An 18,738-nucleotide genomic window follows, 5' to 3' on the forward strand; every position below is an offset into this window, starting at 1 on the left:
CACAGTGATTAGAAGAGTGCCTGGAAAATGGCAAACCTCGGCATGTTCGTGACTTCCATTCTGTCTTCATATTCCTGCCTGTATTTCAGTTTTATCCCTTCCTTTTCTACTGGTCCTGTGACCCTTTAGGTGTCTGTCTCTTGCCTCTGGCCATACCCAGACATGGCCATGTGGCCATATTGTTAGTGGCCATCAGAGGACTCATGGCTTGGGTCTGGCCTGGTAGGGCGGCCTGTCTCTGTAACCAGCTTGGCCAGGACAACCAGGCCTGAGGCTTCTCAGGATGGAGTGTCCTAGTACATTCAGCTGTTCTGGCTCCCCTCGCCCTGATCTCTGGGATGCTTTTACAGAGAATGTCTCGACGTGCTTGATCCAAAATCTGGGTTTGCCTGGGGCTCTGGGGCCCTGCTCTGGCCATCCTGGGGGGCTGGCTGGAAGCCCCTGTGGGCTCCTACCCCAGAGACGCAGCCCATGGCAGGACTGAGCCTGCCCATTCCTCATCCAGGGCCACTGGATCACTTCTTGGCTTTTTTGTAGATAAATGAAGACAATTTAGTTTTACAGCAATAAAAATGTGATTAATGTACTGTCCTTCACAGCCTCATTCTCCCAACAAACAGATGATCCCCAAGAAACCGGGTTGTAAAGCAGATCTTATAAAGGGACTGGCTTCCCATGGAAGGATAGTAGCAACCTGCGGAAAGCATTTCAGACCTTTGACGCACACCTAGAGTTATAAAATGTTATAAAAACAAGGCTCCTTAAGGACAGATAACTCAGGCTGTTCTAAAAGGGACCCTTACCTGTTCACTGTCCCCAAACCTTAGTCAGGGGACAGCTTCTCTTGAGAACTTTGGCCCACCTACATTCTACTCATATTTTTACATCAGTTCTATCAATACGCTTAAAAGTTAGAACTGTCCTATGTAATAGCACCCAAAAATTCATGAGTTTGTTATGCTATTTTTTCCCTCTATTATATAAAAATATTATCTAAACAGAGCTATTACACCTTAAAATGTTTGCTGTATGTCGTTGTCAGGGATCTGTGCCATGACTTGGGAACACAGATGTAGTCTAATTTCCTGCCCCACTGAGACCCAGAGAGGGGAAGGTGTCAGGAAGGTCACGTGGGAAGATGCTTAACCTCCTGACCCCCACTTCAGCATTCCTCCCCTTGAAGCCAGACTGGCCCAGTGTTGCCCTCCTGAAAAACAGGAAAGAGGTGTTGATAGCTGCAGCAAAGGTGACCTCTGTCACCTTCTTGCCAGTTACAATTAACATTATTCATCTAAATACAGACCACCGTTCTTCTCCGGTGAGGTGTTAAAAGGGTTTCTGGAGGATCTATTAGTTGGTCAGTGTCTTACAGAAGCTGGTGAGGGAACTATTTTTTCTCAGGATGTATTTCTCTGTACCAGGCAATGGTTATCAGGTTTATCCCAAAGCAATGAGGCCCTGCAGAGGCCAGCTGAAGACTTTGGGAGGAGGAGACAGAACACAGGGACACGGGGCTGGTGGCTCTTGCAATCTGCAGGATGCTGGTCTCTCACCATGCCTTGGCCATGGGGCCTTGTGCAGCTGGTCCCCCTGTCCATGGCCATTGCCAGGAGGATGCCGAAGGCAGCATGGCAGTGGGAAGCAGTTGCTCCTTTAGCTCTAGGAGTCTGGACCAGACAGGAGTAGGGAGGTATTTATGGGCTGACATACAATGTTACAATAGCTGCAGGTTTTTTTTGCAGCAACCTCTTTGTTTCCCTCCGTTCCCTCAGAGTCTGGGGTGAAAGTGGGGCCCGGTAGATGGTGCCAGTGAGCCCAGCAGAAACTAAGCTGGTGGATGTCTTTCAGAGCAAAATTGCTTCTTGAGCCTTAAAAACAGAAAATTGCAGGATGCCCCTTAGACCAGATAAGGCGGGATTGAAATAAACACACACAATTTACAGATAGGGAAGAACAAGCCATTTTCTGAGTCTCCTCTGCATGGACATACTTCCCAGCCCTCCAAGGAACCTCTGGAGGCTGATGGTCTCCATCACCAACTGCTAGGGCCTCAGAGAACGTCGTGCCTTTTCCAGGATTTCTTCTCTGATTTTGGGATAGTCAGGGTACTTCGTGAGGACCTGGGGCAGAGTGATAGGATGTGTAGGAGCAGGCAGGGCCCTTTTAAGGCCCTCCCCAAGTGGCACCCAGTGGCTTACATGGTGGCAGACTTCGATGGCCTCCACGAATCTCTTGCCCTTCAAGTAGTTGAAAGCAAGTTTGAAGCCTGTCCAGGGGCAGGGAGAATACAGGTGGCTGCACGCTGATGACCAGAGAGTCACTCTGGTTCCCACAACAGCCGGAGTGCAGGCCTTGAGTTCTGGGGTCAGGGTGTGGTCCTGCCTGCTCTCTCCATGCCCACGCACACCCCACTGGCTGCCTTACCAATGCCAGGGTTGGCATGATGACTGTACTTCCAGGCCAGCTCGTAGTTGGCAGCTGCATCCACGTAGGACAGCTCCTTCTCCGTGATGAAGCCCATGTACTCGTAGGCCCTATAGCAGGACTGTAAGGAGAGCCGCATCCAGTCCCAGCGCCAGGGGGGACCCGGGGGATGAGATGAGCTGCATCAACCTAAACCACTCAGGGATTCCACAGCATCTCGCACCTTTGCAGGGGTGGCATGTGCACACTCGCTTGCTTACCCCCATGCTGACATAACCCTTGCCCCGCAGCCCTCCTGCTCACACCTGCAAACTCTCCTCATGGGTCCCTGGATATCACAGACCCTCCCCACCTCTCTTCCCCATTCTGTGTTTCCCCCGGAACTGCCCGGCCCTGTGCACCTCCCCTCACCTTGTCCCCTGTGCTCCCCAGCCCCATCTTGCTCTGTGGTCCACATGCCCCTCATGTCCACCTCCTCTCCTCGCGTTCCCACCCTGTGTTGCCCTGCCCAGGAGTCTCAGCCCAGCCCTCCTGGCCTTGCCTTGTTGTAGTGCACACAGCGCCGCAACAGCTCAGACGCAAGGTCAAACTTGCTGCCCTGGCAGTAGATGTCAGCCAGCAGGAGCCAGCCCCTCTCCAGGTCCTCAGCCTCTGCAGGCGCCCATGGGACTTTGGCCAGACGCTTCAACTGTGTGCGTGCCTTGGGGACCTGCTTCAGCAGCATGTAGGCCTGTGCCATGGCCAGCAGGGCGGCGACACAGTCCTTCTGTGCAATGGGAAGCCAGTGTGGGCTTGGGGCCTGGCCCAGCCTTGCCCCACAGCCCCAAACTCGCCCCATCCACGTGCATTCCCCTGCCGTCCCCACCGGCGAGCACCTCAGCCTGTGCCATCTCCACGATTGTGCCTAGCGCCGCCTCCATGCTGGCCTTGTCCTGGGAGGCCAGCAGGCACAGGCTCTGCAGCAGCTGCAGCTGGCTCTGGCCACCCTCTGAGCTCGGGCAGCACTCCCGCAGCAGTTGCTCTGCTGTGCCCACGCCCTGCTGATATGACTCCTTCCTGCAGGTGGAACTGAGGCGGTGGGAGCCAAGCTGCCTGAGTGGTCCTCAGGGGCCTCACCCCCCCACTCCTGTCCTGTCCCTGGGCCAACCCTGCCACACAGCTCCCTGCAACAGGCATGCCCTCACCTGCTCTCAGGCATCAGGTTCTCATGAGCCTTTCCGCCCATGATCTCATTGTCAGGGTTCAGAAAGATCTGCACCATGTAGTAGGTGGCGCTTTGGCCCCAAATGCTGTCCTTGCGTGCTTTGTTCAGGAACTTCACTGCTTCGTTGGGTTGCCCTATGTGCCTGTAGTGGAAGAGAGAAACACCAAGAACCAGACAGGGAAACAGGTCCAGGGGTGCGGCACACGCCAGGGTCATTCCATGAGTCTGCACAGGGCGGGGGCTGGGTTGCTGGTCTTTAGGGGCTCCCTGATCTGGAGCCTCATTTCTGCCTCCCTAGGGTTCCCTGACCAGCCCTCCACACACAGCTGCCCCCATGCTCCCACCTCCAACTCACCAGCAGTAGATGCCTTGGCAGTAGTTGAACCCTGGCTCCAAAACCACACGGCTGGACATCTTCTCGGCCAATTCAAAAAAGGCAGGGGCATCTTCAAGTTTGCCACTTCTTTGTAGCAGATCAATTAGTTTATTCAATACCAAAAAATTGTCTAAAATAAGACAGCAGAAATCTGCAGGCTGTGATAACCGAACTGACAGCTCTGTGTGGTGGGGTGCGGTAGCCTGGCAGGGGGAAGCAGGGGACCAGCAGACACTGCCCATCTGGGCTGAGCAGGGGAGTCCCAGCAGCCCAGTCCCACTGGGTTTCCAGAGAGAACAATGATGGCAGTCATCACAGCAGCGCCAGCAGCTAACATGCACGGGCCTGCCAGTAATGCGCTACATAGTCACTGCACAGAGGGAGGGACTCTTATCATTCTCATTTTACAGATGAGGAAACAGAGAAACAAAGACTTTGTCTACCAAAGGTTGCACCTCTGATAAAGGAAGACCCAAGGCAGGCTCCAGGGCCTCACTCCCAACATCTGGGATCTGCCGGGCCTCCAGCCTGAGCCTCATGTCAGGCCCATTCCCCAGCAAAACCAGCTGGTTTTAGGCTGCGGTGAGGGGCTACATACCAGGGGATAATTCCTAGCTACCTCCAGGTGGCTGTGACCTCAAAAGGAGACTATGTCAAATTCCAGTGGCTGGGATTTGTGAACAGACAGGTTGTCCTGGGTGCCAAGCATGGCCAGCCCTGCCTGAGATCAGGAACTGACCCCGTGGACTTGGGAAGGGTCAGCATGGTCCACCAGGGCTCTATCAGCTTCTTGCCTCTCTGGGAACAACCAGGGAGGAAGGGCCTATCAGAAAGGAGGGGAGAGGGCCCACCCTTATCAGGGAGAGCAGCCCCTGCTCCGTGGGAACCAATGCAGGTGCCTCAGTGGGCAGCTACCTGGGGCTTTCTTCAGGACTTGGTGGCAGAGATCTATGGCAGCTTCGTATTTCTGTCTTCTAAACATTAGGTCAGCCATCACCTACCAGAAACACATGATGCTCTGAATTTCTGAGGGGCGCAAGGAGGGAACAGGGCCTGGTAGAGGCGGCCACAGGAGGGGCCCAGGGGCGGGGGCTGCCCGGGGTGAGGAGCGAGGGAGAGCGAGGACTAGGGGTTGGCACTGTGGGAGCCTTGACGGCCAGCAGAGCCGGCCCCCCAGGATCGTCTGAGAATGGCAGGCTCCAGGTGGCCTACTGGGTGGCCAGAGGTGGTCAGTGACGGGGAGAAGAGGAGGCATGACTGGGAGCCCATCCCACGCTTGCCCTCATGATGGTGGGTGTGGTTTCCCCTGCAGTGAATCAGCCTCCCTGGGGCTGCCCCCTGCTGCCAGCTCCTCCCTCTGTGGGAGGGCAGAGGATCTGCTCTGCTCCCCTGCTTGACAACCCCTGAGGCACCCAGCCACAGGGCCCTTGGGGAGGGCAAGGAGGAGTGGGGCCTCCTACCACAGAGGCAGTCTCGTGGTCCTCGGTCTGCAGGAGGATGGCACACTGCTGCTCGCACAAGTCCAGGCAGCCCTGGAGCAGGTAGAGCTGTGCCAGCTTCAGCACCACCTGGAACCGGAGCAGACAACACTAAGCCAACCAATGCACAGCATGGGAAATGTGGCGACCTGACACTTCCTCTTGTACTCCTGCACTATCAGCTGTGCCTTCAAAATATGGCTGGAACCCCAGGGATAATGCCTCTGGCTCTCTGCTCCTCCCACTGATACCCCAGCCACACCACGTTTTACTAACTACCCTCTAAGAGCTGGGGCCGGGCTCCCCTGTACTCTTCCTCCAGCTTTGGCTCCAAGCCCCCTCCTTGGGAAGCCCTCTCTGCTCCAGACCAGGGCAGGCGGCCTTCTGAGCCCCCGCTGCATACTGACCCACGGCAGGCCTGTGTTCCATGGCATCAGAACTGTATGCACACTCTCTCTCCCTACTTCCCAAGGCCAAATGTGGACAGGGACCACATCCTGCCCCACCAGGTCTCCGGGGCCTGGCACATTAGCCGTCTGTTAATGAGCACACATTACATGAATGAATGCATCTGTCACCAGGCTCCTCATCCACTTTCTCAGCATGAATGCCAGCCACGGTTCCCTCATCTGCAGCCACACCTCCTTGGGAGCTTAACCTGGACTTCACGCCCAGAAGGCCCCTGGCGGCCACATGGTGTCCCCACCCCCAAAAAAACCCTGCAAATGTCAGACTAACATGACTTTCAGCAACATCCCCTCCACTCCACCCTCCACAGAAGGTGTTCAAAGTGCAGCTTCCTGGCCTTGTTCCAAGGGCTGCAGTGGGTGAGGGCCCTGGGGTGCGCTAGACCAGGCTCCCACAGCAGGGGTCCCGAGCCCCTTGGAGGAGGGCAGGTGCAGCTCCTCAGGGAGGCAGAGGGATGGCTTCTGCCCCTCGTCAGGGAGCTCCGCGAGGTGTCATGCCCCGAGAGGAGCAGCAAGACCCACCGTGAGGGACCCCTCCCCACTCTGAGGGCCCCACCTTATTGTCAGTGGGCGAGTAGGAGAGGGCATTCTTATATGACTGCTCCGTCTTGGCATACTCCTTCTCTGCCAGGTACTGCTCCCCACACTGGATGCAGATGGAGGCTGCCAGTTGCTTCTGTGACAGAATCATTTCTGGTTGCTCCAGAGGAACACGTTTCATTATCTTAGACTGGAGGTCCATGGCCTGGGAAACCAGGAAACTCAGATCAGAAGCCGAGCCTGATGTGCTAGGTCTCAGGCCAGTCCAAAAAAGCCCCCAAGCTCCCATTTCAGAGCCAAGCACTAGCTCTTGGGCAGATCTGGGTCCTTATGGACAGGACAGGCTGCTGGCGGAATGCTCAGGAGGCTGCAGGGAGGGGAATAAGCAAAGGTGCTAACAAAACTCTCTTGCACCTTACTTGTTACATCGTCCACCTCACCCTACACCTCCTGCCGCTGATTGGCTCCACAGTCCTATAGGCCACAACAAGCACACAGTGGGCGCTCAGTGCAGGCTGTGTTCTGATGGATGCATTTGTTCTGAATATTGCCCTGCTAGGAATGCGGGGCAGCACCCACAAAAATCCATGATATAAAATGATCAAGTGAGAACCAGAGAGCATCAGGACAAGAGGAACTAATGATGCCAGGGTTCAGTCTAGGGAAGTGGGCACGACTCAGCACTAGGCTCCTTGCAGGCCAGAGAAATGGGAATCTGGTGGGAAACAAAGGGAATAAATCATCTCTGGCAGTCGGAGAGTGGGCTCTCCTATACCATCACAGAATGCACCCCAGGAACACCTTTGGGTAGAAACAGGGAGGAAGAGTCTATAGCAAGACTGGCCAGGAGCTGTCCCGTCAGGAGCAGCCCATGGGGGAAAGCATATGGTGGGGGATGAGTCAGACCTGGTTCTAACCTCGCCACCTCTTACTAACAGCGTGACTTTGGGCACACGCTCGTATCTGTTGAACAGGAAAGTCACAGTGCTTATCCCAAAGGGCTACTGTGAGAACAAGTAAGAAAGCAAAAGCCAAGTACAGAGCCCAGCTCAGTATAATCACTGCACAGAAGCTACTGGCATTGTCCATTACTGCCCCCAGCAGCAGCCTGCAGGTCAAAGGCCCTCACAAGCCCCAGCTTCTTCAGCCCAGCCCCACAGGCTTAGAGCAGGTTGGCGCACCACCACTGGATGGATGCGCAAGGGTGTGGGGATAAAGTGCAGAGGTGGGACCTGCTCGCCTTTTGAGGACCAGGCTTGAAGCCTTTCAGATCTGTGTCCTACCCTTCCTTTTACAGCTCCCATGGAGAAATGACAGAAAGGAGCTTGCGTCCTCTTGTCAATTACCTTGTTCAGAGTTTCCACCACATCTTCCTTTCGCTGGGTCTTGTAAACCTTTGCCAGCAAAAGCAAGCACTTGACATCATTCATCATGGATGGGATGTCTTTGGCTGCAAAATGAAAACTCAAATCAGTGTTCTCTGGCCCCTGGGAAGCTGAGATGGGGATGGAGGGAGCTGGGTTCAGAACCCTGCACCGTGCCAGAGGGAAGACAGCACGGGCTGCTCTAAACGCAGGGTTGTGTCTTAGAGAGTTTCTCACAGAAGTCATGTTCCAGTGCCTGCTTCAAAACCTTTTCTGCTTTGTTGAACTTCTTTAACTTTAGGAGCAGTTCAGCCAGGCTGCAGCACACGAAGTCCTGTCCATTAATCTTCTGGGCAGCCTCATAAAAATTAACCGCCTTGGTGCAAACAGGAAATGTTGGCATCAGGTCTGGTTCTACACGAGTGCGTCATATACCTGGGGCCCCTCCGAATACAGAGACTAAGATGAAAAGGCCCTCCAGGCTGGCACAGGGCTCAAGCCTCACCTGAGCAGGTGTGTTCGGGGGGTGCTGAGCTCTCCCCTCAGCACCCATTCAGCAGGGAGCTGGGGTGGAAACTCAGCCACTCTCCTGCCATCTAGACCCTCCCACCCAGCACTGTCCTCCATCCGTCCGGCTGTGCTGGCCCTCCCCATGCCTTCCCACCCCAGCCCAGCCTGACCTTGGTATAATAGTGGGTCTTCACGTAAGTTTGCCCAAGCCTGAGGACCAGGGATGTGTCATGTGGGTTCTTCCTGTAAGCCTCTTCATAGGCCTTTAGGGCCTTGTCAGGCTGGTGGGGAAAGTGTTCGGGTCTCTCTCTTCTCTTCCACTGGAGAAGTGAGACTTGACAAGGCCGCGAGGTTTTCACTCACCTCCAGAATATTCATGAAAGCATCGCCCAGCAGCAGGCTGGTGTGGGGGCCCGGCAGATGTTCACAGAGCTCCCTGCAAAAGTAACCTAATGCTCATCTCCGACCCGGGCATCCTTCATATTCCTGAATCCATCTCCTCTTCTTTCCAAACACTAATGCTGGCTGGTTTCATTCATTCATCATCCAGTACTTACTGAAAGCTGGCTGCGCATGAGGCACTGTTCTAGCCACCCTCGTTCAGGCTTTCCTGCCCTGTCCTCTGGACCGTGCATGGCCTCCATGCATTAATCTGACCTTCACTCCCAGCCCTCCAGACCCTTCCCCATGAGGCAGAGAGAGCCATCTTGCTCTTTCTAAAATGCCAGCAGGGCCTTGTCACCCACCATTTATTGGTTTCCCACTGCCCAGTGCTTCCCTCCCACCTGATCTGCCTAGATGGACAGGGCAGAGTGCCTCCAAGGTCCCAGTGTCAAACCATAGGCATACCTCACATGGGTCACATTACAGTTATTGGACATTTCCTCAAGGACAGGCAGAGCCCAGGGCCAGGGCACAGGTGCGTTTACAAGGCTCCCATCAGAATGTGTGCCATACGTGGGGTCAAGCAGGAACCAGGGCAGGTTCAGTTCTGTATTGTTTGTGTCCTCACAACTGAACAAGGAGCTGGGCTGGCCGACCTATCATGCTCAAATTCCAACCCATGGGAAACTCCATACTCTCATCAAACACACTCCAAGGACCACTAATCTGGAGAAAAGCCTCCCCAAAACACCTTTGGAGAAGAGGCTGTTGGTATGCAGCCTGGGGCCTACCAGTAGCATCCGATGTAGAGACGGACGTCTTTGTGGGCCTTCAGGTAGATGCTGGCCATCTTCTCTTTGGCTTCCACATAGTAGGGCTGGGTGGGCACGACGTTCCTCAGCAGGCTCAGTGCCACATCCACGTCCCCCTTGCTCAGAGCCAAGTCCACATTGGCGATGGTGACGCGAACCTCCTCTGGTGTGCCCCTGAACTCATTGGTGGCATCTTGCATGACCTTGGTGGCCTCATGCTAAGATATGGGAACCCAACAGACTTTCCACTTACTGTCTCCCACTGCAGGTGGCCTGATGATACTTAAATCCAATTCTAGGCAACTAAAGCAATCCCCCTTCCCACTACTGCTCTGGGAGAGAAATGAGACCTGGAGGTAGCCAGGAGCAGTTCTGCTCCAAGGAAGCCAAGGACATGGGGCCCACATATACCTACAGAGTGGCTTTGGTGGCAGGAAGGAGAGAGCCACTCAGGGTGCATGGCCACTGTTCCTGGAGGGCAGGCAGAAGGTGCCCAGCTCGCTTGGGGTACAGAAACCCCCAACTGTAAGGACCTACCTGGCCCTTACACTTCAAAGCTGCTGGCAGTGCCCTCCTGTGGGAGACCTAGGGATGCACTGCCTTGAAATGCTTTCGGTCAAAGATGTCTTAACATTACGGTACTGGGCACCTATAGGGCTGTTTGCGTTAGAGCTTTGTTGTATATTCGTGCCTTGGCTATTGTAACGAAGATGCTCTCCCTGTCCTTCCTGATGCCTTTTGTCCTGCATTTGCCCTTATCAGATGTTTCTTCCTCATCTGCTTTCTTTTCGTTTGCCTGTATGTCTGTGCCATCTTTTTGCTTTTATTCTGGGCACTTTGGTTTTTGGAGTATAGACAATAAGGGTTCCATTGTTTGTTTGCCTGAATACTGCAAATGTCTTTTTACTGAATAGGTACATTTATGTCATTTACAATATTATTATTACAGATATGTGCTCTTGGGCTTCTGTCAGTTTATTTTGTTTTCATTTTACAGTCTTCATTCTGCCATTAACATGTGGCTTTCCTCCATGACTCTTGATTGATTTGGTGGAAATATCTTTTTCATTCTAATAGCCACCTTTCTATCAAGCAATATTTTGTATAAACTTTCATTTCATACTTTGCCCTATAAAGATGGAAAAATTAGCGTGTTTCTAGTTGCCCCACCTCCCCTTCCCATCTCTCTCCCTGACTTTTTTCATGGGGTAGTGCTGTTTTTTGACTTTAATAACTTTTATTTTCAGGAGCTTAGATAAAAATTACCAGTTATTCAACTGCAATTATATTTAGATTTATTTAGATTAGCTCTATGTTTGACTTAATTCTGTCTGCTTATACCTTAAACTTTTTCCACTTACAAAAACTTCATTTTGCATTTGGTTGTCCAGGTTATAGTTACAAGTGGTTTTCTCAGGGAAGTTTAGCACCATAATTCTTGACTAATTCCATTTTCAGAGTGTCCTTTAATGCTTTCATACATGAAAGACACCCTGAGGAACATCCTTTCCTCCTTAGCACTTTGTAAGCTTTGTTCTAGTGCCTTCCTGAATTTGCTGTTGAGTAAAATTTTGAGGTGCAGCTGACTTTTTCCCCAGTGGGTAATGTGTTCTGCCCAGATGCCATGGGACCTTCCCTGCAGACAGCCCTGGGCTCCCACAGCACCTTAGGGCATCACCGGTAGGGTACTTCTTGTGCTCTGTTATTGCTCTCTCCCCAGCAGGGTGCCCTTCCCACCTGCTGATTCCTGTCCTCCTGGAAGGACTTGCTCTCCTACTGCATCTCCTATGTTTTCTCTGTCCCACTTCTTCTCTGCAGGAACACTGGTTACACCTTTGTTGGAGACCTGTTGTCAGTCTTCCTTACCCATTGCTCTCTCCAATCACCCCAGCCATTCTCCTGGTTCTCTCCCACTTCCTCAGTCCGAGAGCTCTGGCAAGGGTGGGCTACTTCCCACTGTTTCTCATGGGTCCATTTTATACATGGCACCACTGTTTCCCACCCCTTCTTAACTCTGCTAGTGGACTTTTCATCTCGCCCTGTTTATGGGAGCCTCTTCTTGATCCCTTGTGCTCTGCCTTGAGCTGGTTTTGCAAGATTTCATGTTCTTTTTATTTTCATTGAGTGTAGACATTTTTTGAAACAAATATTTTTCATAGTACTCTTTCTCTGAAAGCATAATCTCTACTCATCCTTTTCTTGTTATTTTTTGCTTCCTTTTCTCCCTCTTCTCCCCTTTCTCCCTCCCTCATCACCACCTACAGTTTCAGACGGGAGCCCTCGGATCACTCCTTGCCTGCTGATGGGAACAGCTCCCTCTAACCTTGCCCTTCCCTCAAGAACTAGACTGGAGAGGGGCAGTGCTTGGCACAGCTGCCCTGGGAGCACATATCCCCCCCGCCTTCTGCGGTCCTCCCTCTGAGTGTTGCCTTTGTGAGAAGCTGGGGTCAGGAGGGAACCATTCAGTTCACAGTGAAGGCCACAGCTCACAGACCTGTTCTCTTCGCAAAGCAAGGCACACCACTGATTTTCAGGGTACAGGCTGCCTTACTTTACCCTGGCCCACGTCTCCTCCAAAGGAGTCCATGACAGAGACCCAGGGAGCATCACAGCAGGGCACGCTTGTTCAGCAGCTTGCCTTCCAGAGTGCGGGGCTGGATTTCTCTCAAAATGTCCCTGCTTCTCCTGGCTTGACCACATCCCCAGTTGAGAAAGTTTTGAGCAAATGCAGGAACCTCAGGCCCCCCCACCCTGCCTTCTCTCTCCCACTGACAGCAACTTCTGAAAGGACAGGGACCTTGCTGGCTTGTTCTCCTCTGTCCCAACCATCACAGTGCCTGGCACATAGCAGGCCTTAATCAATAGCTGAAGAAATGACTGTTCTTAGATGTGGCTCTTCCCTAATTTTGTTACAGATGGAGATTCCTTCTCCACTTTTAACTCTTTTCTTCCTTTTGGCAGATTTAAAGGAGGAAATACAAGACCATGCTATTATATTCCCATGTTTGCCCAGAAGGCAATTGTTAACTTCAAGGTGAAAGGCCTCACAGGCTGCTTCCTCCCCTGCGCCAGGGTCAGCACAGAGAGCCAGGTACCCCCGTACTGGTGGGTCACAGAGATGGTCCTGGAGCTCTGCTGACAGACCCCTTCAGAGTGAGCGGTTGAGGCCTGTGTGGCCAGGGGAGCATGTGGAGTCAGCACCAGCCTGGCTCTGCCTCTGTGGGCTTCATGGCTCCTGCGCACCAGCATAGGATGCCCAGGGGCTTCCTGCCTTTGCCCAGCCACATCTTCCAAGGCCCCAGGGTTGCCTCATACAGTTGAGCAGGTTTTACACTGCAAAACTCCAAGGCGACACAGTTCATAAAGATTACATGTGATTGGTATCCACTAGAGCTGTCTATTGCCTGATCTCTGGTGGCCCTGATGGGCCTGTGCGCTCTGCCTCCCTGAGATCTTGGGGGGACAGTGTGGCAGAGGATTCAGTAGGGTTTCCACTTTATCTTGAGGGCAATGGGAGCCCCTGAAGCCTTTTAGGCAAGGGAGAGAGATGCTCCCAAATGAGCAAAGGCTCAAGTCAGAGCACAAGTAAACATCAGGCAGAACGAAAGGGCCTGTTTGCCAGGCCTACCCTGGACCTCCAACCTGCTCCAGTCCTAAGGGAAGAGAGCGGAGCCTTCCTTACCAGCTCCCCATTCATCCGGAGGGCATCTGCCAATTCCAGTAAGATAGAAACCCGCTCACTGGGCCACACAGAGGGCCCACGGAACTTCTTGCCTCCTTCCATCTTCAGAGTTGGTAATTTTATGGTCATTTTCAGTGTCTCTATGGCTGCTAGATGATCCCCAGACTTGTTGAGGACCCTGGCCTTGATGAAGTGGTACAGCGGGTGGTCTCGGACCTAGGGGAAAGAGTGTGGGGCTCCATTTCCCCGCAGATGCTGCTCACAGCGCCTGGAGTGCAGAAAGCCACAGGTGCCCACAGAGCCTGCCCCTGCCTGCCTTTGGGCCGGCGGGAGGGTGGCAGGGTACAGTGGCTCCTGAGGCTGCTCTCTCAGGGGCTGGGGGCTGCAGCTCGCTGGCTCCAGGATGCCGAGCAGGTGACACACACAGAGGACTCCCACCTGGAAGTTGTGGCTGATGCCCAGCTCCAAGCAGTGGGAGCACATGGCGAAGTTTCCCTGGGCCAGGTAGATCTGGGCCATGAGGAGGTGGGCATCCACGGAGGTGGGGTCCAGCTCCAGGCAATGCTGCAGGATGCTCTGGGCATTCTCCAACTCTCCTAGAAATAATAGACAAACTTCTACATCCGGGGTCCTCAGAACTCCCTGGGCCCAACATGTAAAGGCAGAAGGAATTTGACACATCCTATTACCCAGAAATACCCAAGTTAGGCATTTCACCCAGTTCCATTCTGTTTCACTCAGGGGTCTCTACCTGAAAATAGAACTACCCAGTTCTGCCTCAACCCAGACAAAAGCCAGGAAACTAAAGCCCGGAGAAACTCCCTTTGGCTCTCTGTAACTCTCAGGGTGTGGCTAAGTCACTCTAGTGCTGCATGTGGAAGCTCAGGGGAACACTTAAGTCTCGATTCCCACACCCAAGCAGAACAAAGCTGGGTAAGAACAGCTGTCAGAGTCACAGCCTGTGCAACACTGGCTCTGTGCCCAACATAGGCAAAGCTCTCAGAACAGCTGGTTGAACATTTGCCCAGCCCCCGGAGGTTGGTCTTACTGTCCTTGTCTTTTAAGTGTAGGGCTAGAACGCCAGTGGTGTAAGCGAGCGTGCAAGGGACAAAGTCAGCATTTCAATCCTTGGATGGACTCCTGAGGCTGAGCCTTGAATGGCTTGGCACCATGGGGCTGTGAGGCTCTGCGTGGCCAGGCTGGCTCTTGGGGCTGGTGGGGAGCCCTCCTCCCTCTGGAGCCAGGCCCCTCAACATTTGTTGCTCAGGGACTAAAATCTGGTGGGCGGAACACCTGCTTCTGGTCTCAAAGCCCTGCTCCTTCCCTGTGAGCGGCAGAACCAGGTAGATGTCACCATGGTAACCTAAGCAGCCAGAGGCCTTGCTCTGGCCCGAGACCTGCTGGCAGCTGCCAGCACCTCTGGGAAGTGCTCCTGCCCTGCCTTGTGCCCAGGAGCCCAGGGAAGCCTGGCACCCAGATGAGCGCTGGGTGACCAAGGATGGAGATGGGAGCCTCAGCACAGGGCGGCCCACACAGGGCATCCCATGCATCTGGGTTCCCCGGTGGCCCCCAGGACACCAGATCAGCTTGGCTTCAGGTAGATGGGGTGAAAGGCCACAGGGAGAGAGTGCTTCAGAGGGCACAGCAGGGTACCAGGGAGGGCTCTGTTCCCTTTCCCTCTCTCTGGGGATCTGGGCCTTACAATGGGAGAGACTGGAGGCTCTGCACTGGCCATCCTGAGGCCCTGAAGCCTGATGGCACTGGCCTCCCCTTCCCATGAAGCTTCCACTACCTTTAAACTCACAGCCCCACCACCCCAACAGCCCCACCTACACCCCATCCTAGCATACCACCCCTACCCCACCCAACACCCCATATCCCACCCTCCCCATGCCCTATATTCCACCCCACTCACACCCCACCCAACACCCCACCTACACCCCATCCCAACACCCCATAGCACTGTCTGTCCTAACAAGCGCTGCGATGTGTTTCACAGTCCTGCCTCGGTCTACTCCTAGCATGCCAACATGAGGAGTGTTGGCCTGTTCTGAGCTCCACTGTATCCCAGGGTCGGAGCCCTGCCTTGCACGATGAAGTTTGCACCCAGAAGGTGGGTGGGCGAGAGTGCGGCCTAGGGAAGTGGATGGTTTCTGGAGGTTGGAGGCTGGGGCACACGTGGGCGTGTGTAAGGCATCCCTGGCGGGGAGCCCCTGGGGTCTGGGTGGATGAACAGGGCTCACCTGAGAGATACTTGACCTGAGCCATCACATAAAGGGGCTCTGTGAGCGCTGGTGCAGCTTTGACTACAGGATTCAAGATGACGGTGACTTGTTTAAGAAGAGGAGACACGATCTGGCCTGGTGACTGAGGCTGTGGGGACAGGGGTCTGGCTGTGTGGGGGCTGCAGCCCCACAGAGGCTCCTGGGCACTGGGAAAGCCCTGCTTGGGAGGCGCCATGACTCCACTGCACGCACACGCACACCACTGCTCATCCAGGCCGGAGTTCCAGCCCCAGGGGGCTGCCTTTGCTGTGCTTCTGCTGTGCCCTACCTGGAGCTCAATAAATGCTTGTGGACTGACTCACTATAGCCCTGGGGTTTCTGAGCTACATCCTTGCCCTCAAGAAATCTCGCCTGGCCAGGACAGCAGGACAAACAAGTGAAAACGGACATCCTTCTTAGAAAGCTTGGGGAAGAAGGGGGACTGGAACCTCTCTAGGATAAAGGCAGGGGTGTGGGCAGGGCCCTCCAGGTGTGGTTCCTGGACCACCAGCAGGGGTACCACGAGGAGCTTGTCCCAGAGCTCCACCCACCAAGTGGGAATGGCCTCAGGATGCCTCCCAGCTGTTTCTCGCGTGCACGTGTGTTTGTGTGGCGCTGGGCTCCCAACCAACCGGGGCTCCCACCAGCCTGGTGACCGGCCAGGTGCAGTCTCCACCTCTGTCCAAACCTGTACTCCAGACCCCTGCCATGGAGCCGCGCCTCCCCCTCACCTGCTTGGGGCAGAAGAGCAAGTAAGCCCTGGCGATGCAGATCAGGAAGAAGGGGTCGAGCTTTTCCAGGTACTCGGGGCCCAGTGGGAGGCTCTGCACGCCTGAGAAGTGCAGCTCTGCCACCTCCTTCAAGAGCACCAAGGCCTCCTGCTCCCCCTTGTGCTTCCTGGATGCCAGAAGGGCTTGGAGGAAAACCAGCACCTGTGGGAGGCAAGCACAGGTCTGCAACCAAGGGCAGCCAAGCAGTCGGTCGTAGATTGGCGAGGACGAAGCACAAATCAGGCCATCTCGGCCGCTCTGTGCTGGGAACCGGGGGGGAAGCGGGGTGGGAGGAAGGTGGGACACGACCCTGGAGCACCCCATGCCCCCAGGGAGCTCTGACCTCAGACTTCCCTAGGGACTGCTGCACCTCCTTCAGGAATTCCAGCTGGTGCTCTGCCTCTTCCAGGTGGCCGTCTAAAATCTGGCACCAAATGATCCCTGGGGCCCAAGAGAACAAGCATGAACAGCAGGCCAAGGAGCATGGGTAAGACAGGGGAAGGATGGGTGTCAGGGCTGGGGACCTTTTCCCAATCATCTTCATAAACTGAAGGAGAGACATGTGCTCCTGGTAAAGCAGCGAGACCATAAGGCAATGCAGCACCTTCACTCTGCTCCAGAGCCGCTGCCTTCAAAGGTTGGGGTGTATTCCTTCCGACATCTTTCTAAGCACCTGCTATTGCTGCGTACAGGTGTCTCCTGTCAGTTCACATAAAGCTACCCCATTCCCTTTAATGACGACACACTGTCCCACTTGTGGATGTAACCATTTATTGTCCATGGAAGGACATTTCATTTCGCATCAGGTTTGTTTTCAGTGTTTAACTACTACAGAGCCATGGTGAACATTTTTGTATGTTCTAATTCCTGAAGTAAAGATGATAGGTCACAGGGCATGCATCTAAAATATTGATAGATAAGGCCAACTCATCCTTCAATGAATTCTGAACTAATACTACAGCCGGGAATTTGAATGTGGCCTTTCCCCACACCCTTTGGACATGCTTTACTCTTTGTCAGTCTAAAAGGTGAACAGCAACTCATTTTAATGCACATTTTTTCATTATTAGGGAAAGTGAACATCTTTTAATATATCTAATGACCTTTTCATTTCTACTATAAGTTTTCTATTCATAGTTTCTGCCTGTTTTTCTTTTAGGGTAATTTTCTTTTCCTTTTTATATTTAAGACTATTAACACTTTGTAGTGAACATTTTCTTTACTTTGCCATTTACCTTTCAACTATTTTTACAATATCTTTTGCCATCCATTAGTTTACATTTGTACATAGTCAAATCAGCAAGGTATTTTCCTTTACAGCTTCTAAGTTTGGTCATGCTTAGAATTAGAATCCCCCAGGAAACCCAAATCTAATTTACTTTTGAGTAAAGTAGTAAGATAGAGACTTGCCTTTATCCTTTTATAATGGATAGCCAGTGTCCACCCATGAGTTGCTGAAACTCTTGTTGGTTTGAAAGGTCGTCTTTGTCATAAGGCCTGTTTCTGTCCCGCTGATCTATTTGTTGATCCCAGGGTTGGCCTCAGGATGACTTAACTACTGTTGTTTTGTGATGTTTTGCATTTGGGAGGAAAACCCCTTCTGTTCCTACTTTTGGAGGTATTTCTTGGCCCTTCTGGTGTATTTATTCTTGACTGTCTTCCTAATCATCACTTTGGTTTTCAATTGTATCTGTCTTGCTATTTGGCTCATCTATGGAATTTTTAATTTGCAGTCATATTTTTACTTTTCAGCCCCTCTTTTTTGTTCTCTACACCTTTTACCACAGTATCACATCCTTTAATTTTTGACCCAATAGCCTCTGCACACACCAGAGGTGCTTCAGTGGGAAGCACATCTTTTCTATATCTGGCCTTTACTTTGCTCTTCAGAGCCACAGCTTTGCATGTCCCACTTGGCCCCTCTTTCAGACTGCGAGCAGATTTACAGACAGACCGGACCGAGGAGTACTGGCAGCTGGGGCAGATTCCCCTAATAGCTAAGGTCACTGGTTTTCCCAGACCATCCAGGTAAGATGGTGACTCCAGGACACACGCTTGAGCGGGCCTGGCCTGGGCAGGAGCCTGTGGGACAGACATTCTGGCCCGTGGACTTGCCTTTAGGCTGACCAGCTGGGGCTCTCCCTTGAATGAGGAAGTGGGGCAGGCCTCAGCCTGGTGGAGGACCATTTTAGGGGATTTTGCCTACATGCCGAGCAGCTGGATCTTTTTGTCCTGCTTGTCCCTGGTGGGGGTGGGAAGTCACGGGCATTCTGCTCTGCTCCCTCCTGCCCCACTGCCCCTAAGAGCCTCCTTGATTCCATTCCTGGTTATCAAAAATCTCCTTGCTATCTCACTGACTGCCCCTTGGCATGTTGTGCTTCCAGTCTCTGGTGACCCTGAGCTTGTGTTTTCATTTTTTTTTTTCCTGGGGAAAGCTGTTCTACTCATTTCTTTAGCTGACCC

General features: G+C 53.3%; 1 protein-coding gene across 5 annotated transcripts in view; it reads right to left on the bottom strand.

The window, feature by feature from the left end:
- Positions 1-1,936: 1,936 nt before the first annotated feature.
- The window catches only part of TTC21A (tetratricopeptide repeat domain 21A), a 28,650-nt gene continuing 11,848 nt past the window's right edge, over positions 1,937-18,738 (bottom strand). For 3 of the 5 annotated variants that reach the window (XM_037014540.2, XM_037014536.2, XM_073223882.1), the window contains 20 exons: positions 16,619-16,716; positions 16,237-16,437; positions 15,485-15,614; positions 13,680-13,837; positions 13,242-13,457; positions 9,539-9,777; positions 8,727-8,799; positions 8,534-8,644; positions 8,091-8,229; positions 7,836-7,939; positions 6,506-6,694; positions 5,465-5,572; positions 4,920-5,001; positions 3,984-4,134; positions 3,609-3,770; positions 3,300-3,492; positions 2,966-3,190; positions 2,425-2,545; positions 2,199-2,266; positions 1,937-2,120 (listed from right to left, as the gene is read on the bottom strand). In XM_037014540.2, the coding sequence (XP_036870435.1) occupies positions 2,043-2,120; positions 2,199-2,266; positions 2,425-2,545; positions 2,966-3,190; positions 3,300-3,492; positions 3,609-3,770; positions 3,984-4,134; positions 4,920-5,001; positions 5,465-5,572; positions 6,506-6,694; positions 7,836-7,939; positions 8,091-8,229; positions 8,534-8,644; positions 8,727-8,799; positions 9,539-9,777; positions 13,242-13,457; positions 13,680-13,837; positions 15,485-15,614; positions 16,237-16,437; positions 16,619-16,716 (2,846 nt within the window). In that variant the 3' untranslated portion in view covers positions 1,937-2,042. Of the gene's footprint in view, positions 2,121-2,198; positions 2,267-2,424; positions 2,546-2,965; positions 3,191-3,299; positions 3,493-3,608; positions 3,771-3,983; positions 4,135-4,919; positions 5,002-5,464; positions 5,573-6,505; positions 6,695-7,835; positions 7,940-8,090; positions 8,230-8,533; positions 8,645-8,726; positions 8,800-9,538; positions 9,778-13,241; positions 13,458-13,679; positions 13,838-15,484; positions 15,615-16,236; positions 16,438-16,618; positions 16,717-18,738 lie in introns of those variants that run through there. The other 2 variants (XM_037014538.2, XR_005060274.2) reach the window with 2 other exon arrangements.

Source organism: Manis javanica, chromosome 15 (genome assembly GCF_040802235.1).
Source record: "Manis javanica isolate MJ-LG chromosome 15, MJ_LKY, whole genome shotgun sequence".
Classification (NCBI taxonomy): Eukaryota; Metazoa; Chordata; class Mammalia; order Pholidota; family Manidae; genus Manis; species Manis javanica.